At 38.8% G+C, this 26122-nt stretch overlaps 4 protein-coding genes across 5 annotated transcripts; 2 read left to right on the top strand and 2 right to left on the bottom strand.

Annotated features, from left to right (window-relative positions):
- The first annotated feature begins 1313 nt into the window (after positions 1-1313).
- Positions 1314-4373, top strand: tmem14a (transmembrane protein 14A). Its single transcript, XM_029449752.1, has 5 exons — positions 1314-1464; positions 3237-3319; positions 3418-3519; positions 3614-3701; positions 3943-4373. Exons 2-5 carry the CDS (start codon positions 3244-3246, stop codon positions 3983-3985), a joined length of 309 nt encoding a protein of 102 aa, XP_029305612.1. The 5' UTR covers positions 1314-1464; positions 3237-3243; the 3' UTR covers positions 3986-4373.
- A 177-nt stretch (positions 4374-4550) lies between these two features.
- LOC115019969 (glutathione S-transferase 3-like) lies at positions 4551-6353 on the bottom strand. The gene is made up of 7 exons (XM_029449735.1): positions 6284-6353; positions 6053-6187; positions 5894-5945; positions 5493-5625; positions 5266-5401; positions 5005-5130; positions 4551-4869 (listed from the first exon to the last, which is right to left on the bottom strand). Exons 2-7 carry the CDS (start codon positions 6137-6139, stop codon positions 4732-4734), a joined length of 672 nt encoding a protein of 223 aa, XP_029305595.1. The 5' UTR covers positions 6140-6187; positions 6284-6353; the 3' UTR covers positions 4551-4731.
- Positions 6354-8674: 2321 nt separating this feature from the next.
- LOC115019943 (serine/threonine-protein kinase ICK-like) lies at positions 8675-20109 on the bottom strand. 2 transcript variants are annotated; one of them, XM_029449697.1, is made up of 14 exons: positions 19971-20109; positions 15538-15785; positions 15398-15452; positions 13574-13695; positions 13380-13459; positions 13137-13269; positions 12876-13047; positions 12137-12304; positions 11668-12048; positions 11139-11341; positions 10825-10967; positions 10448-10564; positions 10231-10338; positions 8675-9465 (listed from the first exon to the last, which is right to left on the bottom strand). In XM_029449697.1, exons 2-14 carry the CDS (start codon positions 15636-15638, stop codon positions 9314-9316), a joined length of 1935 nt encoding a protein of 644 aa, XP_029305557.1. In that variant the 5' UTR covers positions 15639-15785; positions 19971-20109; the 3' UTR covers positions 8675-9313. The 2 variants fall into 2 exon arrangements, with proteins under 2 accessions (XP_029305557.1, XP_029305556.1); XM_029449696.1 differs by lacking the exon at positions 19971-20109 and adding an exon at positions 17234-17420.
- fbxo9 (F-box protein 9) lies at positions 19478-25620 on the top strand. Its single transcript, XM_029449709.1, has 13 exons — positions 19478-19659; positions 21730-21795; positions 21973-22104; positions 22214-22271; positions 22614-22713; positions 23065-23192; positions 23294-23408; positions 23581-23699; positions 24329-24419; positions 24501-24596; positions 24717-24810; positions 24944-25098; positions 25183-25620. Exons 1-13 carry the CDS (start codon positions 19657-19659, stop codon positions 25289-25291), a joined length of 1266 nt encoding a protein of 421 aa, XP_029305569.1. The 5' UTR covers positions 19478-19656; the 3' UTR covers positions 25292-25620.
- The last annotated feature ends 502 nt before the right edge of the window (positions 25621-26122 follow it).

Genomic DNA, 26122 nt, shown 5'->3' with positions numbered 1-26122 from the left:
ACAATGTTTAGATAGGTGGTACGTGACAAAGTAACATTCACATGAATGGCAAGACCCAAGGTTTCCCAGCAGAAGATTGCCCAAAGCATCACACCGCCTCCGCCAGCTTGCCTTCTTCCCACAGTGCATCCTGGTGCCATGTCTTCCCCAGGTAAGCGACGCACACACACCCAGTCATCCACATGATTCTTCCATTGCTCCGTGGTCCAGTTCTGATGCTCACGTGCCCATTGTAGGTGCTTTCGGCAGTGGTCAGGGGTCAGCATGGGCACCCTGACCGGTCTGCGGCTACGCAGCCCCATGCGCAACAAACTGCGATGCACTGTATGTTCTGACACCTTTCTAACAGAACCAGCATTAACTTGTTCAGCAATTTGAGCTACAGTAGCTTTTCTGTTGGATCGGACCTCACGGGCCAGCCTTTGCTCCCCACGCGCATCAATGAGCCTTGGCCTCCCATGACCCTGTCGCCGGTTCACCGGTTTTCCTTCCTTGGACCACTTTTAGTAGGTACTAACCACTGTAGACCGGGAACACCCCACAAGAGCTGCAGTTTTAGAGATGCTCTGACCCAGTCGTCTAGCCATCACAATTTGGCCCTTGTCAAAGTCGCTCACATCCTTACGCTTGTCCATTTCTCCTGCTTCCAACACATCAACTTTGAGGACAAACTCACTTCGCTTTGCATCAGCTAATCGTCTCACCTCTCCCTCACTATGAGTGGGACCTAGATTCCCATCAAACAAAACCCGCCTGTTTGCTACATGAGCTCCAAAATAGTGGAACGACCTCCCCATTGATGTCAGGTCAGCAGACAGTCTTCACACCTTCCATCGCAGACTGAAAACTCACCTCTTTCAACTGCACCTCGGCGAGAAATAAACAAATAAAAACTGTTCTTTGTATGTTGCACTTGGTTTGGCTTATTTGTAGCTAATAGTTGAATTTGAATTCTATTGTTTCTGTATGTTGCACTTTTATTTGGCTTATTTTAAGCTATTGTTCTGCACTTAAAGGGTTGTACCTATTTTAAGCTAATGTACTTGCAAGAATCTTGCTGTTTGGAGTTATATCCTCATGATTGTTTGCACTCATTGTAAGTCGCTTTGGACAAAAGCGTCAGCTAAATGAATTGTAATAATAATTTTAAAAAGTGTTCGCTTGCTGCCTAACATATCCCACCCACTGACAGGTGCCATTGTAACGAGATAATCAATGTTATTCATTTCACCTGTCAGTGGTCATAATGTTATGGCTAATCAGTGTATGTCATTTAAAAATCTAAAAACTATTTATCTACCGGATTTAATGTTCTGAATTACTACTTTCCCACTTTATCAAAAGTCAGCGAACACAACACAAACCAAATGGCGCATGTGCTTTATGGTTTGTAGGCAGTAACAAGGAAGTGCAGACACAGATTGAAGGTTTCTAATTGCTGCTGTTCACTTGTTTCTACTCAAGGTATGTTATATTTGCCAAGACTAATGAAATTAATGCATAATGATAATATGCTAACAATACATACTTCACGTGAAGTTAATTATTACAGAACGTGCGTGTAGAGCTGTTTGTCAATACGCTTCCTCCGTAGTTGTTTTAAAGGCCTCACAGCGACACTTAGAGGTCTGTCAGATTTATTGCGGGTAGATAATCTGATAAACGGGTCAAAGTATTATTGTGCATTGTAAAATGTGTGTTTTGCAATTACGAAACGGAGACTGTCATTTATTTGATTAATTCCTATTTATTTAATAATTTTGGTTCAATTATTTATTTAGAAAAAAGAGATTACATTTTTTAAAAACAAGAATAAATTGATTGTAAAATTATTTTGAACCTCTTTATTTTATAGGGAACATAGTGTCTTCACAAATGAAAATTGACTTTAAATAAACCTAAAATAAATATGCTGAATAATAGTAAAGCAACGAAAACAGTAAAGTAAGTTTGTAAAGTCTTTTTGTGGAATTGTTTTTATTTTGAGAAAAGGTTCAGGAAGATGTAAAGTTGTTGGTGTTAGAATCTAATTAGTGTATATCTCAGCTAGGCTCCTCTTTTGTGGGGACTTAATTGTCAATTTTAGAATTGAATTAGTTTAGATCACCAGTCTGTTTAGTTTTAGTTTTTTGCGTTGCTATTTTAAGCCTTAATAGATATGAACACCAAACTAAAGGCCCTGTCACACATATCCGTATGACAGAAACGTATGCTGGCGCATACGAAATATCGGTAATACGTTGATATAAATTAAGGGTAAGTTGTGATCGTTTGAAGGACGCAGGCGATACGTCGAACACGCCAGACATATGGCCCTGTCACACAGTTCTGTATGGCAGAAACATGCCGGCGTATATGAAAATTAGCTCAACATTTGTCAGAGTCCAAATACGTCCAACTTTTCCACAGCGGTGTTGTAGCTGACGTATACATAACGCATACATAACAAATTATTATACGTATGTCAAACATTGATAGCGTATCACTTACCTATTTAAAGCGTATCAGAGCGTCTGGCCAACGGAGCTGGAAAAGTGCCATCTGGTTCACGTCATGCTGATGCTGGAGAACGGCTAACATGCTGAACGCTAGCTGTACTGTAGAAACACGTTTAATAAGTTACTCCGTCGTCAGGCATCATCTTAACATAGGGTAGGAATAGGTTATCCACTCGGTATCAATAAATTGGCTGTAGGATTCACCGTCAGCCGACGTAGCCTATATCTAACGTACCTCTAACGTAGTCACGTAGGTATTCACGTAGGTATTCACGTACTGTATTTACGTAGGTAAGTATTCACGCACGTATTCCGTATTCACGTATGTCTAACGTCACGTAACGTCTGCATATCTTATGAAGCACACGTCGGGTACGTCCAGTAATTTTGAACATGCTCAAAACATCAGCGTTCAACAACGCACCCCAGCGTAACACCGCCTGCTCTTAACGAATACTACTTATACCTTACCTTATATCAACGTACACCAGCGGGTTGCCGATATTTTGTATATCTTATGCATTTGTTGGGTATTAGTCTGATATATTTTGTATTAATAAGTGATACTCTATCATAGGTTAGACATGCGTATCTGTATATGTTCACTTTTCCGATCCGATGAAAAGTTGGACGTATTTTAACTGACAAATTTTCGTATGCGGCGGCATACGTTTCTGTCATACACATATGTGTGACGGGGCCTCTAGCTGACACCCTGTTCTGAACTTCTGTTTACAGCTTTGTGATGGCAGTGGACTGGATTGGATTTTGCTATGCTTTAGCCATCGCCTTTGGAGGATATATGGGTTACACGAGAAAAGGTTAAAAGCTTTTCATTTTAGCAGAAAGCTCAACCAAAAAGTCTGTCAGTTAATTAAGTTTTAAAATAATTAACCCTGATTATCGTGTGTCATTGCAGGCAGTGTGATGTCCCTGATGGCTGGTATAGTTTTTGGTGGGTTATCTGCTTATGGTGCATACAACGTCTCTGCTGACCCAAAGGACATCAAGGTCTCATTGCGTGAGTGTGACTAAGCTCATTCTAAATATACTGATTTTCAACTGTTGACAAGTCGGAGAACTGGTTTAATATCAAGGAGTTTTCTTTCTTTCAGTTACCTCGGGAGTCCTGTCACTCGTGATGGGAATGAGATACAAGAGATCTGGAAAACTATTGCCTGCTGGCATTATGTCAGGACTAAGGTCAGAGAAACTTTCTCCATAGGCAGAAAAGTTTGAGAAAACACATTGTGATACATTTCAATCATTTTCAAAGATAACACAACATGCCATGCTTCTTTCCATATGAACAAACATAATGGGAAGAACACCTTTTTTTTAAATAAGGAAATAAAGGAAAATAAAGGAAAAGCATGATAACTATTCAATAAAAAAAGTGTAATAATACTAAACAATTAAAAGTTTGATTTGCTGTCTCTTTCAGCTTGTTGATGGTGTTTCGACTGCTACTACTCCTCATGGTGTGACTGGAGGAATAACACTGACCAGACTGAGGGCTCTCTGTCCCTCAATGAACAAGCCTTGTTTGAAGGAAACAGCATTCCCAGCATACTAAAACAATCCTTTTGTTTGATATGGTTACATAACTTCCATGTGACCAGAAACTTTGCAACAGTCACCAGTGGGTGTTAACAAATTTAAGATGAACAATTTATCACAGTGCAGTAAACCCGTTTTGCTGATCTTGTACAAATAAAACTTTTTTCTTGTATAAGAGCATGTGCATGAATGTAAATCTCATGATTTAGGATCACCAGATGTACAGGAGCTGGTGCAAATTGTTTGTGTACGCTACTACTTCATTTATGCAGGCTGACTCACTAAAAGTCATAAAATAAAGTATTCTTGACCGCTCACATGTCATTAACTTTAAAAAGTAATTGCAGTGAATATGTTTGATTTTTGTAATAATGGTAAAACCAAGTTAAATGAGTTTCTTAAATGAATGCCTTTTTTATGCATGTTGAGATAATCCACATTTATTAAATCAATGATTTAACACAGAACAAAAAAACAGCTGCTTTTCAAAAGTTTCTCAAAATCCAACCATTTATTAAGTAGAAGCGTCACATTAAAAACATCCATGTAATGTAAATGGGTTCCATACATTCCAGTCATGTTAACATTTGTGATGGATAGTGAAGTATTCAAATATAATACTGTGGTTGCACAATTAATCATTCACCCTGCCTGTGTGCGGACTGTACAGAGTTCACAAAAATGGTGCTTTGATGTTGAACACCTCCATGACGGTCTTCACGTAGGTTTCATCTGGTTGCGGCTTCCTCTTGCTGCCTGGCTGCAGAAACTTGCTGATGGCGGGAATCCGGGTCATCCTGCCCTGGAAAGACTAGAAGGAAACACAGAAAGCATTCAGTAATCAAGTGTGCATTTTTGTTCTGATTATTAACAATTTACTGGGATTTCATAGGAACATGTTTTTGTTCCCTTGTATATCCAGCCTTATACAGTATGTCACTTTTACCTTGACGTTGGGAAACTCTGCGAGGATTCCAGCAAACTTCTCCTCCAACATTAGGGTGCATTCAAAAAGCAGCACATCTGCAGAGCTGAGTTTACCTCCCACCAGGTATATGGGCCCAGACAGCGCCTGAGATGTTTGAGACAAATGTTTCATATAAAATCATCAACAGGTCCATTTTCCATCTTTAGGGGGTTAAACCTGGATTAATTAATTATTAGACCACACCGTTTCATATAATATTTAGAATTATCATGGTGGTACCTTTTCAAACACAGGAAGGTAGCGGCTTTTTGATTTACTTTCAATGTTGTCCAGTTTTGTTTTTGTATCTGAGCTAAAGGGCAACATCATTATCATTTCCATGAGGTCCGTCGCTCCCTCTGATAATGTTTGGATCCTGAGGGGGAAGCATATACTGTGACACTCATCCACAAAAACCACAGGTTATAGAAGACTCATGATTACACTTTTAAGGAAATGGCTCATACATGACACGGTCTTTGAGATCTTTCCCATTGAGATTGTACTTCGCTGCGATGTAGTTCAAGATGGCTTTTGTCTGAACAAGTTTCATGCCATCCATTTCCACCATGGGAACCTGTTGAAACAGGAGGGCTCCATCTGCAAAGGAAACACAGTAGCAGGATAGTGACACACCCCAAGCGTTAAACATTAATTTATATTGTAGATTAGAATTTTGACTACAGGTCATAAGACATTTGAGACTGTCACCTAAATAAAGGTAACCTCACCCCAGTTTGCATCATAAGAGGGTTAAAGTTAATGGATAAGAAAATTGTAAAAGCAAACTTGTGACTTGGAAACGGGCCAGATAGAGCACAGGTTTATTTGAGCTTTAAGCTAAACACCTTTTTGAAGACCAACTTACCACTCAGGAGTGTTTCATATTGCTGACGAGTTTCCAGATGCACCTCATCAAACTGTGAACATGACATTATATAATATATTTAGGTTATACTCAGGAGGTTTAATGTTTCTTAAAGACAGCAAAACTTCATGTTACTATAACCACACACAGTCCACATACCTCAACCTCTGCAACGGCCAAAAGCCAACGGATTGACTCCATTTTCCCTCTCCCATTGAAATAGTGCAGCACAACTTTCCCAGCCATGGCTATAGTATTTTCAAAATATTATTTTGGAAGTGGAACGATAAATCTCTAAAAAACAAAAAAAGAGTCAGAGTAAATATCACATATTACTGAATACAAATGTGTAACTTTACCAAAACGGAGTTAATGTTTCTTTGGGCGTACCCGTGCACCGGCAAGCAGACGTGAGAAATTGAAGTGTGCACCGAAGTCAAGTTAGGTCTTTATATAATATTGTCAGAAAAAAAAATAAAGGTGGGAACAACATTTTAAGACTGTGATTGGTTGATACTGGCCAATACAAACCCGGATCATTAACATGTTGCCGCTAGACATCATGGGTAAAATACTAACTGGCTGTGTTCTTCCGATAGTTTTCAGTATGTTTGAAGTATATATATATATATATATATGTAGTTTACGTTTATGAGCTACATATATAGTAGTGTCGTGGTATACGATCAAATAAACAAGGCGAACTATAAACATTATATCGATATTTGACACCGTGATAGTAAACGGTTCTACTGTACTGCCTTTTATATACGTCACGCCGTGATACCTATTATTTGGATGTGAGGGCGATCTGGCTGCGACATCTGTCACCCCATTGATCGCTAGGGTTTATTCGGCTGATCTGGCTGGCTAGGCGGGTGTCCCCTTCCTCCCTCACCGCTCCATGTGTGTCCCTCCCGACGCCCCGCGCTCGGTGGAAGAGGACTCTGTTCCCCCGGCGGATGATGACCATCCTTCGGTGTACCAGTAGCTGCGCTCCCCTGCTAGAACCTCCAAACAAGTTCAAGGCCCATTTGTAGGAGAAACGTAGGGAAGTTAAGCTCCAAGCGTCAGACACATCCAATGAGGCGCTGCACGTGGCAGTCTGCCTTACTTTTTCAATTTTAAAATTGTATGTATACCTAGCTGTCTCATAGCTTAAATAGAAAACACTTAAGATATTGTTTAAATTTAAAACAATATACTGAGATATTAAGACTTTAGATATTAAGACTTCCCCCCATTTGATATATTATTCTTTGCAACATGTATTCAATATTACATACTCGTTGAAACACAATAATTTAACAACAGAACACATGTTATGTCACTAAATCAATAAAATAAAGGGATTTTAATTAACTTTTTGTGATTATGTTAAAATATATGGTATATAGTTGTTGTATAGTTGGTAATAGTTGATTCTTAATTACGAAATGGCTTAAAAGCTGCATTATATCAACTGAGACACTACAGATTAAAGATGTACTTTATCATCTGTGGTAGAATGTAACTAAGTACAATCACTCAGTACATTTTTTGTTAAATGTTGAGATGCTTGTACTTTACTTGAGTATTTCTATTTTCTGCTACTTTAGACTTAGACTACTTCACTACAACTCGTTTACAACAGTACTCACTGGGTACTTAATGAATAAATAAGATACTGAACCCCAAATTGCTCCTGATGGCCAACGATGTGTAAGTGGGAGAGAATGATTATCCCTACTGACTGATGTGCACCTTGTATGGTAGCCACTGACATGTGTTGTTAAACGCTTTGAGTGATCGCAGATTGGAAAAGCGCTACATAAATGCAGTGCATTTACCAGCAGTATATAAAGTAGTTGATATAGTAGCTCAACCTTTTGTTTATCCAGTGATATTCTGTATTTGTCATAATATAATGTATGTAATGTATTGGTATTGATTAAGTCCTGCAAACTGCTGCATTAAAAACCAGAATCAATCCCAATATTGCTAACATTGTTCTCACACCTAATAGCCCTGTGGACACGCTCCTCTTAACTTTTTAAAACACAGTGCATCTGGTCCTTGTGTATAAATGTTACAATTCTAATGTCCAAATCAAATAAACTAAACTAATCCTAAACTACTTTACTGTATGACCACCTGTCCCATGCCTCTGCCATCTCCAGCCCCTTTCTTTAACACCATATTTATTCAGATGGCACTATTTGAAACCACTGATGTGTCAATGAATTCTTAAGTTGTTTAGTGTATCTGTTGCCTCTAGTGTTGCTATATAGCAAATAGAAAGTTAATAATTAACAAACTGTTGTTGTGCAATGAATGTTTCCGTTCTCTCTCCTTTGACTTGTGGCAACATACAAGCACTTAGCCATGAAGATGAGCATACCCCTATAATGTATTCTAACAACATACTTGTACCAGCATCACCTACAGGACCAGGGCAGGAAGACATTAAGGGCCTCAGGTGCCAGTTGATGAAATTAAAACATTTTCTTATTTCAGTCACTATATGTACCAATGTAGGGATAAATATTTTATTACATTCCCACTGTAGAATACCAGATGCACTGCATTCATGCATGTATAACATTAACAGTGAACTACTGCCAACGGGTTAATCTCCATCAGATTAATCTAGCTGGCCAACATCTACCAGGGCTGAAGTGCTCAGCTGTCAGCCAGACATAAAAAATGGACAGATATGTCATTTTTATTAAAAAATACCTGCAGTCAGTCGATGAATTTAAAGTGTTTCGTGAAAAATTACACAAGTTGAACATATCGGTACCCAGTCAACAGTTTAATTACACTTGATAAACGGGCAATTCAATAATCACACTCACTTTGGCCAAGGGGGTAGAACAGAAACTAAAACTGATTATACAGTGTGGCAACCACTTGCATTGTATTAATGACTGAAATAAGAGCAAGGCCTTGAATTTTATTAAAAACTTATAATGCACAAATGACAGTTACCTGATTGACAAGGCTACCATTATTGAACAAAAACAGCAGGAATGTTATAAAAAAAAGAAAAGACTGAACTGTACAGAGGCAAAGTAATTAGTTGTAGCCAAAAACAAGTCACAGTGAAGTTTTCATAAAATGATATGCATATTATGTATACAGTTTGGTGAACATTCAATGATAAATCTGATACAAAACAGATGTGACCTTTAGAGGACAGAAGCTATGTTACAGAAATACAAAATAAAACACTGAGGAGCAAATCTGGGCTCAAACTTTGGCCGCTTGCATTTAAATATACACAGATATTTTACAACTCACAACATCCATAGTACACATAATGAAAAACAAAATTATTGCTGTGTAAGATGTTTGTACAGACTTAGATTATAAAACAACTAGGCCTACTCTTTGGAGGTGAAAGAGTTCATAGGAGCAGATAGAGCTCCAGGCGTGGCACTAGCGGTGTCCATATTTGGCAGACCAATCTGTTCGACCGTGGATGTTGTGCACCGGCGGGTGAGGCAGCAGACCGGGGGTGCTCTTGTTGGCCAGCGGCATGTTGGAAGAGGTGTTCATCGGACTCCGGCCAGACTGCCATGTTGCATAATCTAAAATAGCATCAAGCATCAAAAACAACAGGTTTGTTTGGAGTTTAAAAAGGCTTTGTTAGGTGGCTAGGCATCATAACAGTGTACACTAGTTAACATATAGATAGCTGAATATAGAGTGCTGCAGGGATGATGTATTTTTGTCACCCTGGTTCCCTCGATAAAAAGCCAGTGAGATTTTTCCATTTTGAATTATTGCAGAAAATAGACTCTGTGGCAAGTAAAAGTGCATCATACTTACTTTGTTCAGCAAGATAATCTTCACAAATAAACACCACCTTTATGATTTTTGAAGCGTAAGTGCAATTGTCTGAATTAAAAAGCTAAAGTTGGCCTATAAACGAACTACGCCACGGCCACATGACTTCACGTCACCACCACTACCGTTCCAACTTGGAATACGATTTTGCTCGCTTGCCTCTTCTACAAAAGCCTTTCCTCTTAGCATGACCCGAGCTACCTTATACATGCGAGATAGAATAGTTAGCAAGAGCACAAGTCTAAACACAACGAGGCTGTAAAGGCGGACTAGTGCGTAGATGAGGTTCCCCGTGTTTGGCCTGATGATGTTTAATGTCCCCGAAAATCTCTGGATTCTCATGTAGCCACTTGTGAGCAGCCGACTTTTTTAAGATGCATAAGACCTTCAAAATTAATGAGTGGGTTACATGAACGGGATGTGCAGAACTGCCAACTTATTGTTTTATGACTCATTCCTGCTGCACTCTATAGCAGAAAGCTCTACGCTCTGAAATTCATCCTCACTTGATGCTGTTGATTCCACTGAAGGACCCTGGGGCGTTCTGTGACCGGCAGATCCAATGTCTTTTTTGTAAAACGACGGCATGTATCCACCTGGAATTGTGTTTGTACCTGATATTTAAAAACAGATAAAAACAGATCCATTCGTTTAAACATAGTGATAACAACAAGTTGCAACGAGTACCGCGCAGTCAAAGTGCAGGATGTCCTGGGAGATTACCGTGAGCGCCTCTGCTCGGCAGAGTCCCTCCAAATGGAATACTACTGTTGGCCCAAAGATGGCTTCCAGTGAAGTCTTTACTGGCGTTTATGGCTCCGTTCTTCTTTGTGCTAATGCCTGAAGGAGACAGTAAGAGGTCATCAGATACACTTTTTAAGGAAAATGATAATAAATAGTGGAAAAGAAAAAATATTCTTTGACACATCTGGTCTCACAAAGTCCTGTGGTGAATCTGCTTCTACTTTAACACCGCAAAATGTACCGAAACAAGCGAAACCAGAGTTCATTTGAATAAAACTGAAACAGGTTAAGGTGTGAAAGCATCTGTAGACACTGAACATCTTCTTTACTACGGAAAGTCTTCGAATGTATATTACCAGGTAAATATCTTGACTGCCTCAGGTAATGTTGTTTGGCAGAAGCGGTTCTTGAAGGCTCCTGGTAGGCTGAACTCTTGTTCAGGTTTAAAGGCGCATCTTCCTTCCCATTGGGTCGACTGAAATCCAGAACATTTCCATATCTGCGAGACATTCAATGAGACAGAAGTAGTGCGAGTTACCTGCTTGTAGTAATAGTGATGTGTGGCTCCGGCTACAGATCTTGTGTTGAGTTTCCTTTTTGCATATTTTGTTTGATCATCATCACAGCCACAGACTAAAAGGCAACACACGACGACAGATCACAGCCTCACCTGCTCAGATCGCTCTGTCTCGACTGCTCTGCGGAGAAGTTACTTTTTCCAAGAACACTTATGGATGTCAAATCGGTTTCTTCATAGTCGTCCCAGTCTTCACCCTTAAGGTGCCCTGTGCCGTGGCCCCAGCGTCGCCGCCCTCCTTTAGGTTTTACCTGATAGCTCAGCAGGTTTGCTTTTTCTGACTCCTGTCTTGCTTGCTAAAAGAACAGCATCAACCAGAAAAGTGAGGAATATTTTTGTACAATTCCATGTTCGGAGGAACAAGCTATAACTAATTATAACGGTATATTTGTCGAGATATTCTGGCTGTCAGCTTCCCTTTGATGGAACTGTTACTGTAAATACAAAGTGAAGACCACTTGATGTCGTCATTAGTAGGCACGGGATGATATGCACATTTAATTTCAGGATTGTCCTGGCCAAAATAATTGCAAATTAACAATAGTATCCCGATAATATGCATAAATATGTTGTTGTTTTTAAATAGAAACATTGTGCGAGTACAATATCATTTCAGCCTCACCTTGCTCTGGAGACTCTTGTCAACAATGTAAGGCAGATGGCCCTGTGGTGTTCTTCCACTCTGTTCCTGCTTCAGGATGTGCTTCTGTTGCTGCTCTCGCACCAGCTCTGTGTGCCGTTGGTACACTGCCGCCTGGGCAGCTGCAGATACAGCGGCGGGCTGGATCTGCTGAAGAGGCCTGGGGGGGGAGCAGTGCTGGCTGGGAGGTGGAGGCTGGGAGGGGGGCATTGGCTTAAGCAGCAGGGGCTGCTGCTGCAGCGTCTGTTGTGACTGTAAAGGAGCCTGCAGCGGCACATGGCCTGGCTGAGGTCTGCCCTGCTCCAAGATCTGCTGAGGAGTGCCCAAAGCCTGGCCCACATAGAAGTAAGAGTACCTGAGAGTCTGAAAAGATATCAAGATTTTAACAAAAACAACTTTCAATCTGCATGTTCAGCTATAAGGAGGTAAGGACATGCAGGGCAGACACTACCTGGGCAGAAGCTGGTCTCTTCTTGGGATCCCACTGGAGCAAGTCTGTCATCAGATGAATGGCTTCAGGACTGGCATTTGGGATCAGCGTCTTCAGATTACTGGGAACGCACTGAGGCCAACGGAAATTCATAGCGCTCGCCAGATGGTATCCCTCTGGCCAATCATTCTAGGAGGGAGAAGACACAAGCCATTTTACAAACCACATTTACATAACGTCATAACAACAAAATCTGTTTTTATTCGTCATTTAGTAAATTATGACAATGACAATAAAGTGGGGTATGCTTGTGTGGCTACCTTGGAATTGACAAGTTTTACCCTTTCACAGTGCGTTTTCAATTTATGAAGTTAATTATCACATTTTGATCATCTAAAAATGTCTTCTTCAGAATTCCAATGTGCTTAGCGCCACCCTAAAACAAGATGGCCAATATGCCCATCTCAAGGCTTCAAAACAACAGTCCACAAACATGTCCACTTCTTATACAGTCTATGTGCACAAAACATATATTTCTACTACACAGAACTAGTCTTGTTTCTCAAACAATAAAAGAGACCTGGATGAAAATGCTTCTGGTCTAAGATACATGCATTAAGTGAACACAGCCGGTGTAAGAATACATATACACATAAACAAAGTGTATCTCTTCTGTCCGATGGATTACTCAAATTACTGGGAATGACAAATACAGTGTTCTTTGTTAGTCTGCTGTAAACACATGAAAAAAAAAACGTACCTTCTTTGGTGTACCCAAGACTTGGCACACTTTGAATATGGTGTCTACTTCACTGGAACCTGGGAAAAGAGGCCTGAGGGTGTAAAGCTCTGCCATGATGCAGCCAATTGCCCACTGGTCTATGGGTGAGCTGTAGGATGTGGATCTGAGGAGCACCTCTGGGGCTCTGTACCTGATCCAAAAAGATGAGAGGGTACTCTGACGTGAGAGTGCTGAACTATTAAAACACAGTGTGTTATGTTTACTCTGGAAGAAACTCACCATCTGGTCGAGACATAGTCTGTGTATGGTGGTCGAGATCTGATTTCACGGGCAAGCCCAAAGTCAGCTATTTTCACCAGCTCTGGACCCATGCACAGAAGATTCTCAGGTTTCATGTCCCTGTGAAAAAACCCTGACAAAAAAAAAAAAGACACATCACATGAGCGTCTTAACTCGAATGGTACAAAATGTCAAATATGCCACACATTTAATTTAGCATCCTGGAGTCATAAAAAGACGTACCATGTTTATGAATGAACGCGAGCCCCTGTAGTATCTGAAACATAATATTTCTTACGGCAGATTCAGGAAACAATCGAGTCCTGCAGCAAGAAACAAACAATTAAAAAACTGAAACAGTAAAGAAACAGTAAGCATTTATGAAATATAGTTTGGAACACGGGAATAATAATGCAACATGTAAAAACTATACGCACCTGTCTTTCATTAGCTGATATAGATTTTCCTTCATGTACTCAAATATAAAGTACAAGTGATCATTTTCTCGAATTACCTCCTTAAGTTTGATCACATTAGCATGGTTGAGTTTCTTTAAGGACTGAAGGAGTAAAAGAGATAATGTAAGAATATGCATAAAACATTCTTGTTAAAACGTGGCTAGTGTAAGAACACAATGGAGTTTGGAGGGGGGGGGATGCTGCAAAGGTGGGATTCATACTTACAATTTAAAAAGGACAATTTGAAAGCAGGATGGAGAAATGTACACCTTTCTCATGCACTGGGATGAGATATGCTTAACGATGCTACATTTTAGTAAAAGGGGGGAAAGCTGCAATAGGATTCCGAGATTTTATGGTGTGACATGCTGTAAATATGAGCCAATCAGCAGGACTCTAAGGACCAGCGTGTTCTACACATGTTTTCTGCGTTAAGAAGCTTTAGGAAAGGGTGCGTAGGGATGGGAGCGAGAGCTCAAAAACCAACAGCACACAAGAATCACCTTCAACTCTTAGAGCTGGTCTGTGACTTTGAGCTGTGAGGAAATTTAGACAGTAACAAACTCAATTGGTGTGGTGTATTTGACATCTGGACTAAAGTGTTCAGTATTAACTAGGGCTGTACCGAATAGCTTGAAGCTTCATTAATAACGTTGACATTTCTAATGTTAATTCAAGATTCGAATGCTGTGCAGCTTCTTTTAGTCTTTGCATGTCTAGTCATCCTGTTTGAACCGGTTATTTCTTCACAGTTTCAGATAAAGGTTAGGCTACACGAATATTCTTCGTATTATACCATTTGTAGAGTTAGATTGCAGTGGTAGCTGCTTTGCATTGTATCTGACTCGTGTGATCCAAACCTTTGCAATAACTCCAGAGCGTTGTAAAGTCCAAAATTCATAATTTATTGAAAAAAGAGTCACAACATGTTTATTTAGCAAAGTATTCTGTTTCAATACTTGCTTGTTTGTGTTTAGACTTTCAAAAACAACATTTTCAATGTGCTCAAAAATGTTTTGCTTTCCCGCTTGCCGCACACAAAGGGAGACACGCAGCCATATTAACGGGTAGCAATCTAACCACACCGTAAATTACATTTATATAATCACAATATCCAAACATCAATACTTTCCCCCCTTTTCTTTAGGATGATGTTGTCATAAAATATGAAATCGAAGCTTCATTAGGGTTCAATAGAAGCTTTAAATGTAATATAATGTCATTCGGTAAAGCCCTAATATTAAACGCATCATCATTACTGCATTATTCACAACTCATCAAGTTATCATGAAGTTACATCTCTATTCTACAAAAGATTCACCCATAATTACTGCTTATTTGGTCACTGCATCAAAACCGCTGACAGCATGTGTAGCATTGAACATTACATGTCAAATCTTATGTTTGCTATTCCATTTTGATGTTAATTGTTTTATGTACGTATTTATGAAAAGGTTCCTTGTGGAGGAAATTATACAGTGGTTGTATTTTTTGTTTTTACTTCCCTAGAACATTGTTTATTTCTAGTATTACAGAATAGCGTTGTGATATTTCAAATAAAGAATTAGAGAATGGAGCCAAAATGTTTGTGGAGATTTGAGAACAACATTGAAAAGCCACGTTAATGGAGATCAGATGCATCTGAACCAGACAACAGTACATTAATGGGGGCACAGACTATTTAACATCAGTTTGAGCAGTAATGATGGACCAGTCTCGGAGAGTTCATTTTGGGTTGAACTTTCCATAATTCTGCAATTCAAATGTGTGAAACTGTTAAAAACGCAGCAAATATAAACTCACCTTGACTTCACGAAGGTTCATACATTCTTCCCAGGAGTAGAATTTTCTTTTCATTCTGAAAAATATTTTTCCTGTTAACTTATTTGTTCAAAATGTTGAAAAAATTAGTTGCAAACATGCACAATTTTCTGGATACTCACTTCTTTATGGCAACTAGCTCTCCTGACTCCAGACTGCGGCCGAGGATGACAGAGCCGTAGGTGCCATCCCCGAGCTGTCTGATGGTAGTGTATCTATTCATTATGCTTGTCCTTCCATAGCATCCGGGGGAAGATAATAAATAATAAAGAGATGCGTTTGCTTCCTGCTGCTGAATGCAACCAGATTTTCCTGTGACAACAGAGCAGAGCTGGAGGACTCATGGTGTCATGGACTTGCCTCCCTTGAGCTGAGAAGGAGAGGGATGGACAACAGAAACTTAGTTATGTAGCTGTATGAACTACAATGTCCATGGCACATTATAAACCAAGTACGACGTGACCTGGCCAACTGACCACAAACTAACTAATTGGGAAACTTCGCAGTGCTGTGGAAAAACTATATTATGGACACACGGTTTCTAAAATGACCTCAAAATAATCTTTGGCATTGCTGTACTGAAGTTTCTTGGTATGTATTGGCCACAATATATGCGGATATATCTGTATCGTCCGTTATATCGTTTAACAGTTTCTCAGTGGTGCAAATCCATGTTAAATGGACCGCCTCACTACATTTCAATCTAAACTTCTAGATGTAATGACCACTCTTATGCTAATTATTACAAAATATACATAAGTACATGTTTGTATCAAGAAGGCAGGCTCAATTCATCCTCCCAGTATTAGCTACGTCTGATCATTAATTAAGAAACACAGTTTTATCTACCTGCAACATTAAATGAAGGATTTGGGATAAGGATCTCATGTGATGTATACTTATTGTAAGTCGTTCATCTGATGAAGAGGGAACGTACAAGATGATGTGGAAACTTGAAACCTCCAGATGAGGTTGGACTTTTCAGTAAGATACATCTTCTCTAACAGTTAAACTTTCTAAGTGAACAACATTTGCACATGTATATGTTCTGGATTTTGTAATGTGGGAGGAGGAGATGCAATTTTACCTCTTTTTTTTTTTACAAGGTAATCAACCATTTCGAGTAAAAATAATCTATATCAGACACAAATTATACATGTCTGGAGTAACTTTAACTGTTAACTGACAAGTGAAATAACGTACATAGTACAAGTGTGTCAACATATGACATCTTTATAGAAATAAAAATGTCCCAAATGGTCCTTTAAGTAACGTTAGCTAGTCTATGACCGTTAGTGATCATCTCTCGCTGGAAATGTCGTTAATCAAAGTTAAAGGTAACAGCTGTGACAGTAACATTAAACAGAGATCATGTTTACTGACTCACACATTAATCACATCTTCACCAGTATGTTAGCATACTGCTTCCATGATATGTTCTCCATTTGTAACAGCTAACGTACAAGCTAGCATCTGTATTTCTAGATTAGTTGAGCCGAGTGAAAGCTAACGTAACGGCAATTTAGCACCAACACATTCATTATTCGGATATAATTCACAATGAAGTTAGTTCCAGTTGGTTTGATCTTAATACTACAACTTGGCCTGAGCGTATTGGTTCAATATAACGACTGCCTTGTGCAGTTCATGGTAGCAGATGTGGTGCAATTAACGCTAGCTTTTAATTGTGTTGTGGTGCTGCTGGTGGCCCAGATGCTGTCAACAATATTAAAGCGCTCCAGAGAAAAGAAACTGGCCTTTTTGCACTGAACGGTCTCTTAATTTAAAACATAACGATGAGCAGCAGACAACACTCACCGTCTTCACGTCAAATAGACAACAACACATAGCCGAGCATTCGTAGTCGATGTTCAACAAATGTCTTAACGGAATAATATGTTGACTGACACCGTAAAACGGCAGATAACCGCATCCAGTGCGTCCAACACACAACATAAATATAATTTCATCTACGGCCTTTCGTCACAGAGCTCATCATAATCTCGCGTTGCTGTAAAAACTGTTTGTGGTGTCATTACAACAAATCACAGCTCTCCTCCGGCAGCAAAGATACAAAACGAGATGGAATAAATCACTGCATCCTTGTCGCCAACGTCTGCACACCTTTAATGACATAACATATAATAATAATAATAATAATAACATACAATTGATAACTATTTAAAGCTATTCAACATGTTTTTGTCTTTCCCTTCTTTTAGGCCGTATGATGCCTTTATGCAGGCAACATCTACCTCGCAGAGCCCAAGTGATATTAAAATAAATGCATAACACTGATTCCCAAACTCATTAACAATCTAAATACATAGTTGTGAGCGCTAAGTTGCATAATAAGTATCGTTCATTATAATATTGATAGGATAAAAAAGAACTATATTCGAAAATACCACAAAAAATAAAGGATTTCTCGGCGCAAAGCAAAGCCGGAAGTGCCAGAGTATGTATGCTCTTGTATTGCATTCTTATTCTCTGATCAAATCTCCATCCTAGAGTGAAGCACAGTCCAAACTTGATTTTAAGGACCCTTATGCTAAATTGGATTTCGTATGAAAGCACACTTGTGGTGGAAGAAGTGCTCAAACGCAATACCACAATGGAGAATTTGCCTATTGCACAAGCAGTATTATAATATTAGGGTTAGGTTGATCCTTTCTTTTCAGTTTTGATTATTTTCATGCTTTCAAATATGCATTTATACCGAGTTTTATTAAACCATTAAACACACTAGGGGCAAACCAAATTGCATGTTGTCTGACTTCTTAAAATTGACATTTTGGAGGTACAGGTTTCACATTAACAAAATGTTGGTCTGTATGTATGTATACACGGGCTAAACAACTGTTTAAAAATCCCTCTGAAATGTAGCACTAAAATTGTAAACTATTATATATATATATATATATATATATATATATATATATATATATATATATATATATATATATATATATATATATATATATATATATATGGTGTTACACTGGATTTGGTGACCCATCAGATTTTGAGACAATTAATGTCACTGTAAATGTCACATTTTGATAACTTTTATCAAAACAAATTAGTATTAGTATTAGTATTTCGAAAGGTCACACATTTTTAATAGCAGCAGCAAGCAGTAGGTCTGTAGGTCTGTTTGTAGACTAACACCTCACCTGTCAATATTTGGTCAACTCAGAATGGTCACACACATAACTGATGTATGACTGAAACTAGACTACTAAAATGCTTCTGGGACAGATTTCTTTTGTACATTATTTAAATATTTTATTTACAATTGTTAGGATCAATCTATATATTTGTTCAGCACCGATGCCAAAAACTTGTTGGTTCCAGCTTCTCAAATATTATGATTTGCTACTTTTTCTCTGTTTCATATACTTTTAAGTAGAATATATTTTGCCTTCAGATTGAAGCATCTGAAGATGTCCCCTCCGATTCTGGAAACTTTTGATTATCATTTTACACTCTCCTGTAATTTTGTAGACCAAACAACAGATTAATCCATAATGGTATAAGTTATTAGTGCAGCCCCACTTTTTAAACTACTACAAAAAATAATAATGATACTAATTAAAGCTCCACTTCAGCATTACAATTATAACCTTCTAGGATCCTTCAGGGATTGTTCCCTACTGGTTGTATACAGGTTTTACAGAATGAACCTCTGGAAATGTTCCTAGAACCAATATCCCTCATGGAAACATTCACAAAATGTTATTTAAAGGTTGGAAAACATGTGTTTGTTCTGCCAGGGCTTGTGTGGTGTTGCTGTGCGGTGTGTGTTTTCTGTATTTTATTTAGTAGTATGTTTCCATGGTGGGCTATAACAATTATTTTATTATACATTTATTTATTTATGCATGTATTCATTCCAGGTTTTATTTATGTGTACATTATTATATTTATATTTTGATATTATAATATTAATTTATTTCAACAGTTATTTATGTATTTAATAGTTTATTCCTTGATGAACAAGTAATGTCTCGTCCTCCATACACATAGGCTACAGTAGATCAACCTGCTCCTCTTTCTAACTTCGCCACACTTGCTGACTTCCTGTGTCACTGAAGCTCCGGGCTACTCAGCGGAATGGCTGCGTTCCTGCGAGCTCGTAAATACGTCCGTTGTGTCGTCCGTTTCTCCGACCGTGAACTGTAAACGCTGGTGTTGAACGTGTGTGACGATAGAGAAGGAGACGTACTAGCCAAGCGGTCATGGTGGGTCACCGAGCTTTTAGCAGTTTTTTCAGAGAGAAACATGTTAGCCAGCTAGCTAGCTAACGTGGCTAACGTCACCTGGATAGTTAAGTTGCTGCGCTGCTCGACGTGTCTCTTCAGGGGTTAACTTAACAAAACAAGAACATGTTTGAGAATTTAACTACCAAGACCGTTTTAATTAACGACACACGTGCATGATGGTGTAACAGTTACATTAATACTCTTTATCGCCCATTGAGGTAACGTTAGCATTAACCTACATGGGGGTGTGTGCCGTTAGCGAGTTGTTTTTAAGTAAAGTAGGTGTTTACCTTCACGCTTCCGGGTGCAGGGACACGTCTCACAAGATGATTATCGTCCATGCAGTCTTGTTTTTTGCGTTATTTCCCTCAACTAACAGCACACGTGTTATTGACATAAGTAATGACGCTGTTTGTTTGTTTTAAAGTACGTCATTTCAGAAATAATGGAAGAATTCAATGATTTCAATTCATCGCATTTCTACAACGAACATGTAAAGTGACAAGCATCACAAAATGCTAAGAAAACAAAAACAACGTTTAATACAGATAATTAAAAAAGATTACAAATAAAAACTTATTTTTCAATATAAGCACAACAATAAATATCCAGTATAGTATAACTAATATAAATATAACTATTTTAACTTGAATTTAATGACCTGACAATTGGCCTTATACAATATTTCAAGAGGAGGAGTTAAAAATAAACACTGTTTCATAAGCGCTGGTCTGAATGTTTGCAGCTCGTGTTCCACCGCATATCCGTTTCCTAATGGCAGGTGCCACTTGAAAGTGGCATGCCACTGTCAGACTGTCACACCAGTAACGTCCACTGATACATATTTCCCATAAATGTATTTTGTTCTCTTTTAATTGACAACATAATGCGATCACACATTGTATACAACTCCACATTGCGGAACATTAACCAGGCATACACATGGCGTATAAATTATTCATCATAAATACTTTGAACTGAGTACTTGTTGATATCATTGTGGCATCAGCCGTTTTCTACCGGCGTAGATCTGTTGACAGGGAATTTTCTCACTGATCAATCATCGGGTAGTCATGAGGACAACGTGTGTGTATTGATTATACCTGATAACCGGTATAAAAACCCCCACAAAAAACGGCATATGCCGCTGGATCTGTAGTGGCTTATGCCATAATGATGTCAGAAGGTACTTATTCAAAGTGTGGTGAATAATAAATAATATGTCACATGTTTGCCTGGTAATGTTCTCCGACGTTTATATGAATGATCGCATTCTACTAATAAACATGGCAACATAATACAAGTATTGTTTAGTTATTTGGCTCTAAATTTCTATTATCGTTTAGTCAGACTGATGTTGGACGAGAGAAACGCAACAATCCTTTATTTACGGCGCTTTGTTACGCAACATTGTCAATAAATAAATTAAATTATGGGAAATATGCATTAGAGGACGTTACTGGTCTGCCTGTAACTAACTTGCATATGTTGGGCAATTTGCAAAATAAGCATATTTAGCATTACTTCGCATAATCACCTATTTGGACAATATTTCAGTATCTGCTTGTCTGATTTAGAAATTATTGGAGTGTTGTTTTGTTTAAGGATGCTGAATCCATTTATGACATTTGAAAGTTCAAAATGTGCGTTTAAACCAGAAGTGGTCATATTTGAACACCAGGTGAGCCACTTTTGGTGAATTTTGGAGTTACAGATAAGTGGGACATTTAATAGTTGAAATGATGATATAAAACAAAGAAAAGCAACAAATCCTTCAATTTGTTTTGCATTTTACCTTGAGTCATGACTGCAACGATGAAGATTAATGTTAATTTACTAATCGATTCATCAACTAATTGTTTTGTCAACAAAAAATAAAAATCATGTAAACTTCTGTGGGCGAGGCAAAAATAACTATAGGTTGAAGTCACCTGCAAGAAGCCACACACCCAGAAACTAAACAAATCCACAACCACAGTAGTTACAGGTTTTGAGGACTAACGGCTCCTGTGATGAATTCAAGTTGTGCTTCCTTTCTTTCATGTCCAGGCTGAAGATAATACAGATATGAGCAGTATGATCGAAGATGAAGATTCAGATGACCCAAACCTTCAGGTGAGAAATCTTCTATGGACTGAACTGAAAGTTCAATTCAATTACTGCATTAGGTGAAAGTGTCACAATCATGTGCAGAAGAACATAACATAAATACGTATTCTAAACTCAGACTGTCGCTCTGGACTTCTCTTCCTCTTTGTTTGGAACTAAATCATTTTGTCATTGAATTTGCAGCTGGAGCTCAATACGTTCAGAGCTGAATGGATGTCTGAACTCAAACCGAGCTCTGGAGCAGGTGGATTGAGCAGCCGACTGCTGCGAGCTAAAGGTCTGAGGAGGACACAAGATATTGTCCGGGAAGAGAAAGTAAGTTGTGAAAGGATTTCTCCAGGTCAAGTACTTGGATGTCTTGCAGAGTGCTTTCACTGAAATGTACACTGCTGTTGAATGACTGACGCGAGTCCTCTTCCCTCAGGCCACAGAGCTGTTCTTGAGAGCTGTTCATGAAGAGCAGAATGGAGCTGTCTATGAGGGTACGTATGTAGGATATATGGGGATCAAAATCACCAGTGAAAGGATGGTATGAACAGAAATGCCATAGTGAATTCACAGAGTAAGCTTGTGGAAAATACTACATTATATGAGATTTCTTTTTAACAATACAGGCGTTTCTAACCGTCAATCATCATCTTAAATGAAACATGGGAAGGATTCGAACAGTTCAGATGTCATAGCCATTGACAGTAATTGAGCATGTTTTATCCACCCAAACAGTTTTGTATTTTGTGTATGAGAAACAAAAACAAGTGACGTCATTGCGTGAGCGCTTCAGTTTTATTTTCTTGTTCAAGTATAACAAGTCTCTATACTTGCAGCTATCAAGTTCTATCGCATGGCTATGCAGCTTGTGCCTGACATCGAGTTTAAAATCAACTACAGCCGACCTCCTGATGCAGACCGAGGTGGAAGAAAATAGTAAGCTGCTTTTTTGTTTTTGTATATTACAAAAGAGTCTGCAATGTTTCAACATCCCGTGAAAGGCCTGTATTTTGACCTGAATGTTTTTTCTAAAATCTTGAGCTCAAACCTTTCAACTATCCTCAAATTCATATGACTATCATAGAGTTGGTGTGTTACTTTTAGATGCTAAAAAGTGCTTCTTGCAGCATTTTAAAATGAAAGGGTCTTCATGGCACTCAACGCTTTACACAAATGATTTCTTAATCGCCTCATGAAAAAGTCAATTTGGCATCTTCTTCGAATAATGTGGTGTGCAGGCTTGTATGAGAGGAGGGGATAGATACATACTGTATGTTTTTACTGCAGCATGGAGGGCAATATTGATGGTGAGATTGAGGATCTACTTGCCTACTTTGAGCAGGAGCTCACTCTGGAAAGCTCCTTTCCAAAGATCTGCACTCCTCATTTGGATTTGACTCAGATGCACATTTCAGGTACAAAACTGACATTTCTTTTAGAATCGTGAACACGTCTAAAATCATTATCAACTTGTACTTATTATAACTAATTAGACACCTGTTTTATTTGACTGCAGAATTGCCGCGGGAAATCCTGATGTACATTTTCCGTTGGGTTGTGTCCAGTGATCTGGACATGCGAGCCCTGGAGCAGCTCTCGTTGGTTTGCCGTGGGTTTTACATTTGTGCAAGGTGAGCCCCTCTGTCATAGCAGATCAGCAGTGTGACAGCTTGCTTGTCTCAGGTTCTGCCTCTCAAAATTGCTTATTTGGCATCTTAGTTGATAAAGTAATTCAAAGAGAGTTCTATGTGCAGCGGTTTTTAGTTTCGCTCTTAATTTCTTTCACTTTTTGTTTCTCTCCAGGGACGCTGAGCTTTGGCATTCAGCCTGTTTGAGAGTGTGGGGACGGAACTGCACCAAACTTGTACCCTTCAAATCCTGGAGGGAGATGTTTCTGCGAAGGCCTCGTGTGCGTTTTGATGGTAATTAAGTGTTTTATCAGTCACAAGTGTGCGATGCTGTCATAGTTTATGAATCCCAACCCATGTCAGCCCATAAAAATATACAGTTTTGTAACCAAACATTTTGAGCACTTTTGAGACGTGCCTGCTCTTAACATGCAGAAGACTGTTTCTCCCTGCAGCGGGAGCAGGTCTACATCAACATTATTAGACCAGCTGGTGCATTTCAATCATTCACTGCAGAAATCTGAAAATGTGGCAACTTTAATATGCACTGAGCTTATGCCTGGTTTCACTGGAAAACACTAAATGTAGTGTGAAATTGCTGCACAACCAAAACATTTATGGTTTTATGATTACCCACCACACATGTCGATATAACTGATTTATTTATAAACTAAGAAAATGTCAGATGCAAGTTTTAGGATAATTTTTATATGCACAAAACACCAGTTCAAAAGCCAAACATCTCAAATAGCCAGTTGGCTAAATGTTGCCAGTACAAATAATTTTGGAGCAACCTTGACGTGGCTTCTGAAAGTTAATACTGGCCAATGTACCGGTGAATCACTTTCTATTATTACTACACTGAACATCCAATGAAAATGATTTACTGGATGTTGAACTTTCCATGCTTGTTATTTTCACAGGTGTTTATATCAGCAAGACATCATACATTCGCCAAGGAGAGGAATCGCTGGATGGGTTTTACAGGGCATGGCATCACGTTGAGTACTACAGGTAGATGTTTGACTTTGATCTTTATTTTTTGATTGCGAGTTGTATAGATATCGCAGCTAAGTGTTCACATTGTTGTCACAGGTACCTCCGATTCTTCCCTGAAGGCAACGTCGTCATGGTGACCAGCCCTGAGGACCCTCTGATCGTTGTTCCTCGCTTGCGCACTACGAACATCAGGTACACCTTCTCTGTTTTCTACAACCCCAGCTAAAATGAATACAATTAAACGTAAATAATAATTGGACAGATTGTGTGGCAGCGTTTTTCACGAGTGTTGATTTTTGTTTAATTTTACAGAATGGATTCTGTTCTGGTCGGTCATTTCCGTCTGTCACAGGAGACAGACAATCAAACCAAAGTTTTTGCTGTGGTCTGCAAGAAGAAGGAGGAGGTGAGAATAAATGTGGGGCGCAGTAATGTCATAGTAACACATTACAGAGTGACACATGAACGGTCACCTGCACTGTACATTCAAAATGTCCAACAAGAGGCTCATTAACAAGTTAACTGTTATTTGTTAACAGAAAGCGACCGAGTTTCAAAGGAATCGGTTCTGCAGGCGGAACCCATCTCCGGAAGCTGAACACAGCTTCCATGTGGGACTGCATCTGTCCTCTGGGGGGCGGCAGAGTTTCAGTAAACTGGTGTGGATCCACCACTCCTGCCACATCACTTACAAGTAAGAGACATGAGTACCAATAGTATTGAAGTAAAACAAAATCCTCTATATGTTTTTAAATTGGAATTAATTCTGTTTTTTCAGGATGACTGGGGAAACGGTGATCACAGCGTTTGACCTGGACACTATGTACCAGCCCTTCGTCTTTGCACGTGTGAAGAGTTACACTGCTTTCTCCGCTCAGCCTCTTTAAGCAGCCTGGAGGCCTGCACATGATCCCACCAAAACAGCAAAAGTTCATCAACCATTTTAACAAAATGCATACTCCTTAGCTTTTTTAATTTGGGCTGCAGCTGGATTACAATGTTATTATATGAACCTTCATGTTACCTATAGGCAAACACTTTATGTTTCAGGTTTACATAATCGAACACTACTTATTTTTTGATCTCAGAAATGATAATTATGTGCTGAGAGCTAAAATAATTAGCAACCTTTCCTACCTGTTCCAAGCAATGAATGTTCATACTGTGTTTGTTTCATGGTGCACTTTCTCCCTCAAATAAACAGTTGTGAACAGAATATGCTCTTATAGTTTAACTGAATTACTTTACTTGTAATGTTCAGGTCGTTTAATAGATATATCTTACAATGCCCATCTTGTAATGTACACTCATGGCTATAGGAACAATGAAACATAGTAAAATTATAGAGATCCTATTACACAACCTCAGTGAAAAGACATTGCAAATGTGATTTCAGACTTATACAGTTCATCATTTGTCTTGCTGAGAACACACGGGTATAATCCACGTATTACATTTTCTGGGAACCAAGCACAGACAGATCAAACAGGATTTGCAGAGAAAAAAATAATGAATGAAAGTTGTATTGGATTAGTCTAAAAAATGATTTGTGGCTTGTTGACTTGACAGTGCTGTAGTTTTTCAACAATATCCTAAAAGAGCTATAGTACGTTGCAAATTCTCAATTAAAAAGGCATGTCAATTTAACTTTAGTAGAAAGAATTAAAACTGGTTTCTTACAAATAGAGATGAAAAACAATGAAATCATTTAGTCTTGT

Source organism: Cottoperca gobio, chromosome 15 (assembly GCF_900634415.1).
Source record: "Cottoperca gobio chromosome 15, fCotGob3.1, whole genome shotgun sequence".
NCBI classification, from domain to species: domain Eukaryota; kingdom Metazoa; phylum Chordata; class Actinopteri; order Perciformes; family Bovichtidae; genus Cottoperca; species Cottoperca gobio.
The sequence above is the reverse complement of the archived record's forward strand: the minus strand, read 5'-3'. Positions and strand labels throughout refer to the sequence as shown.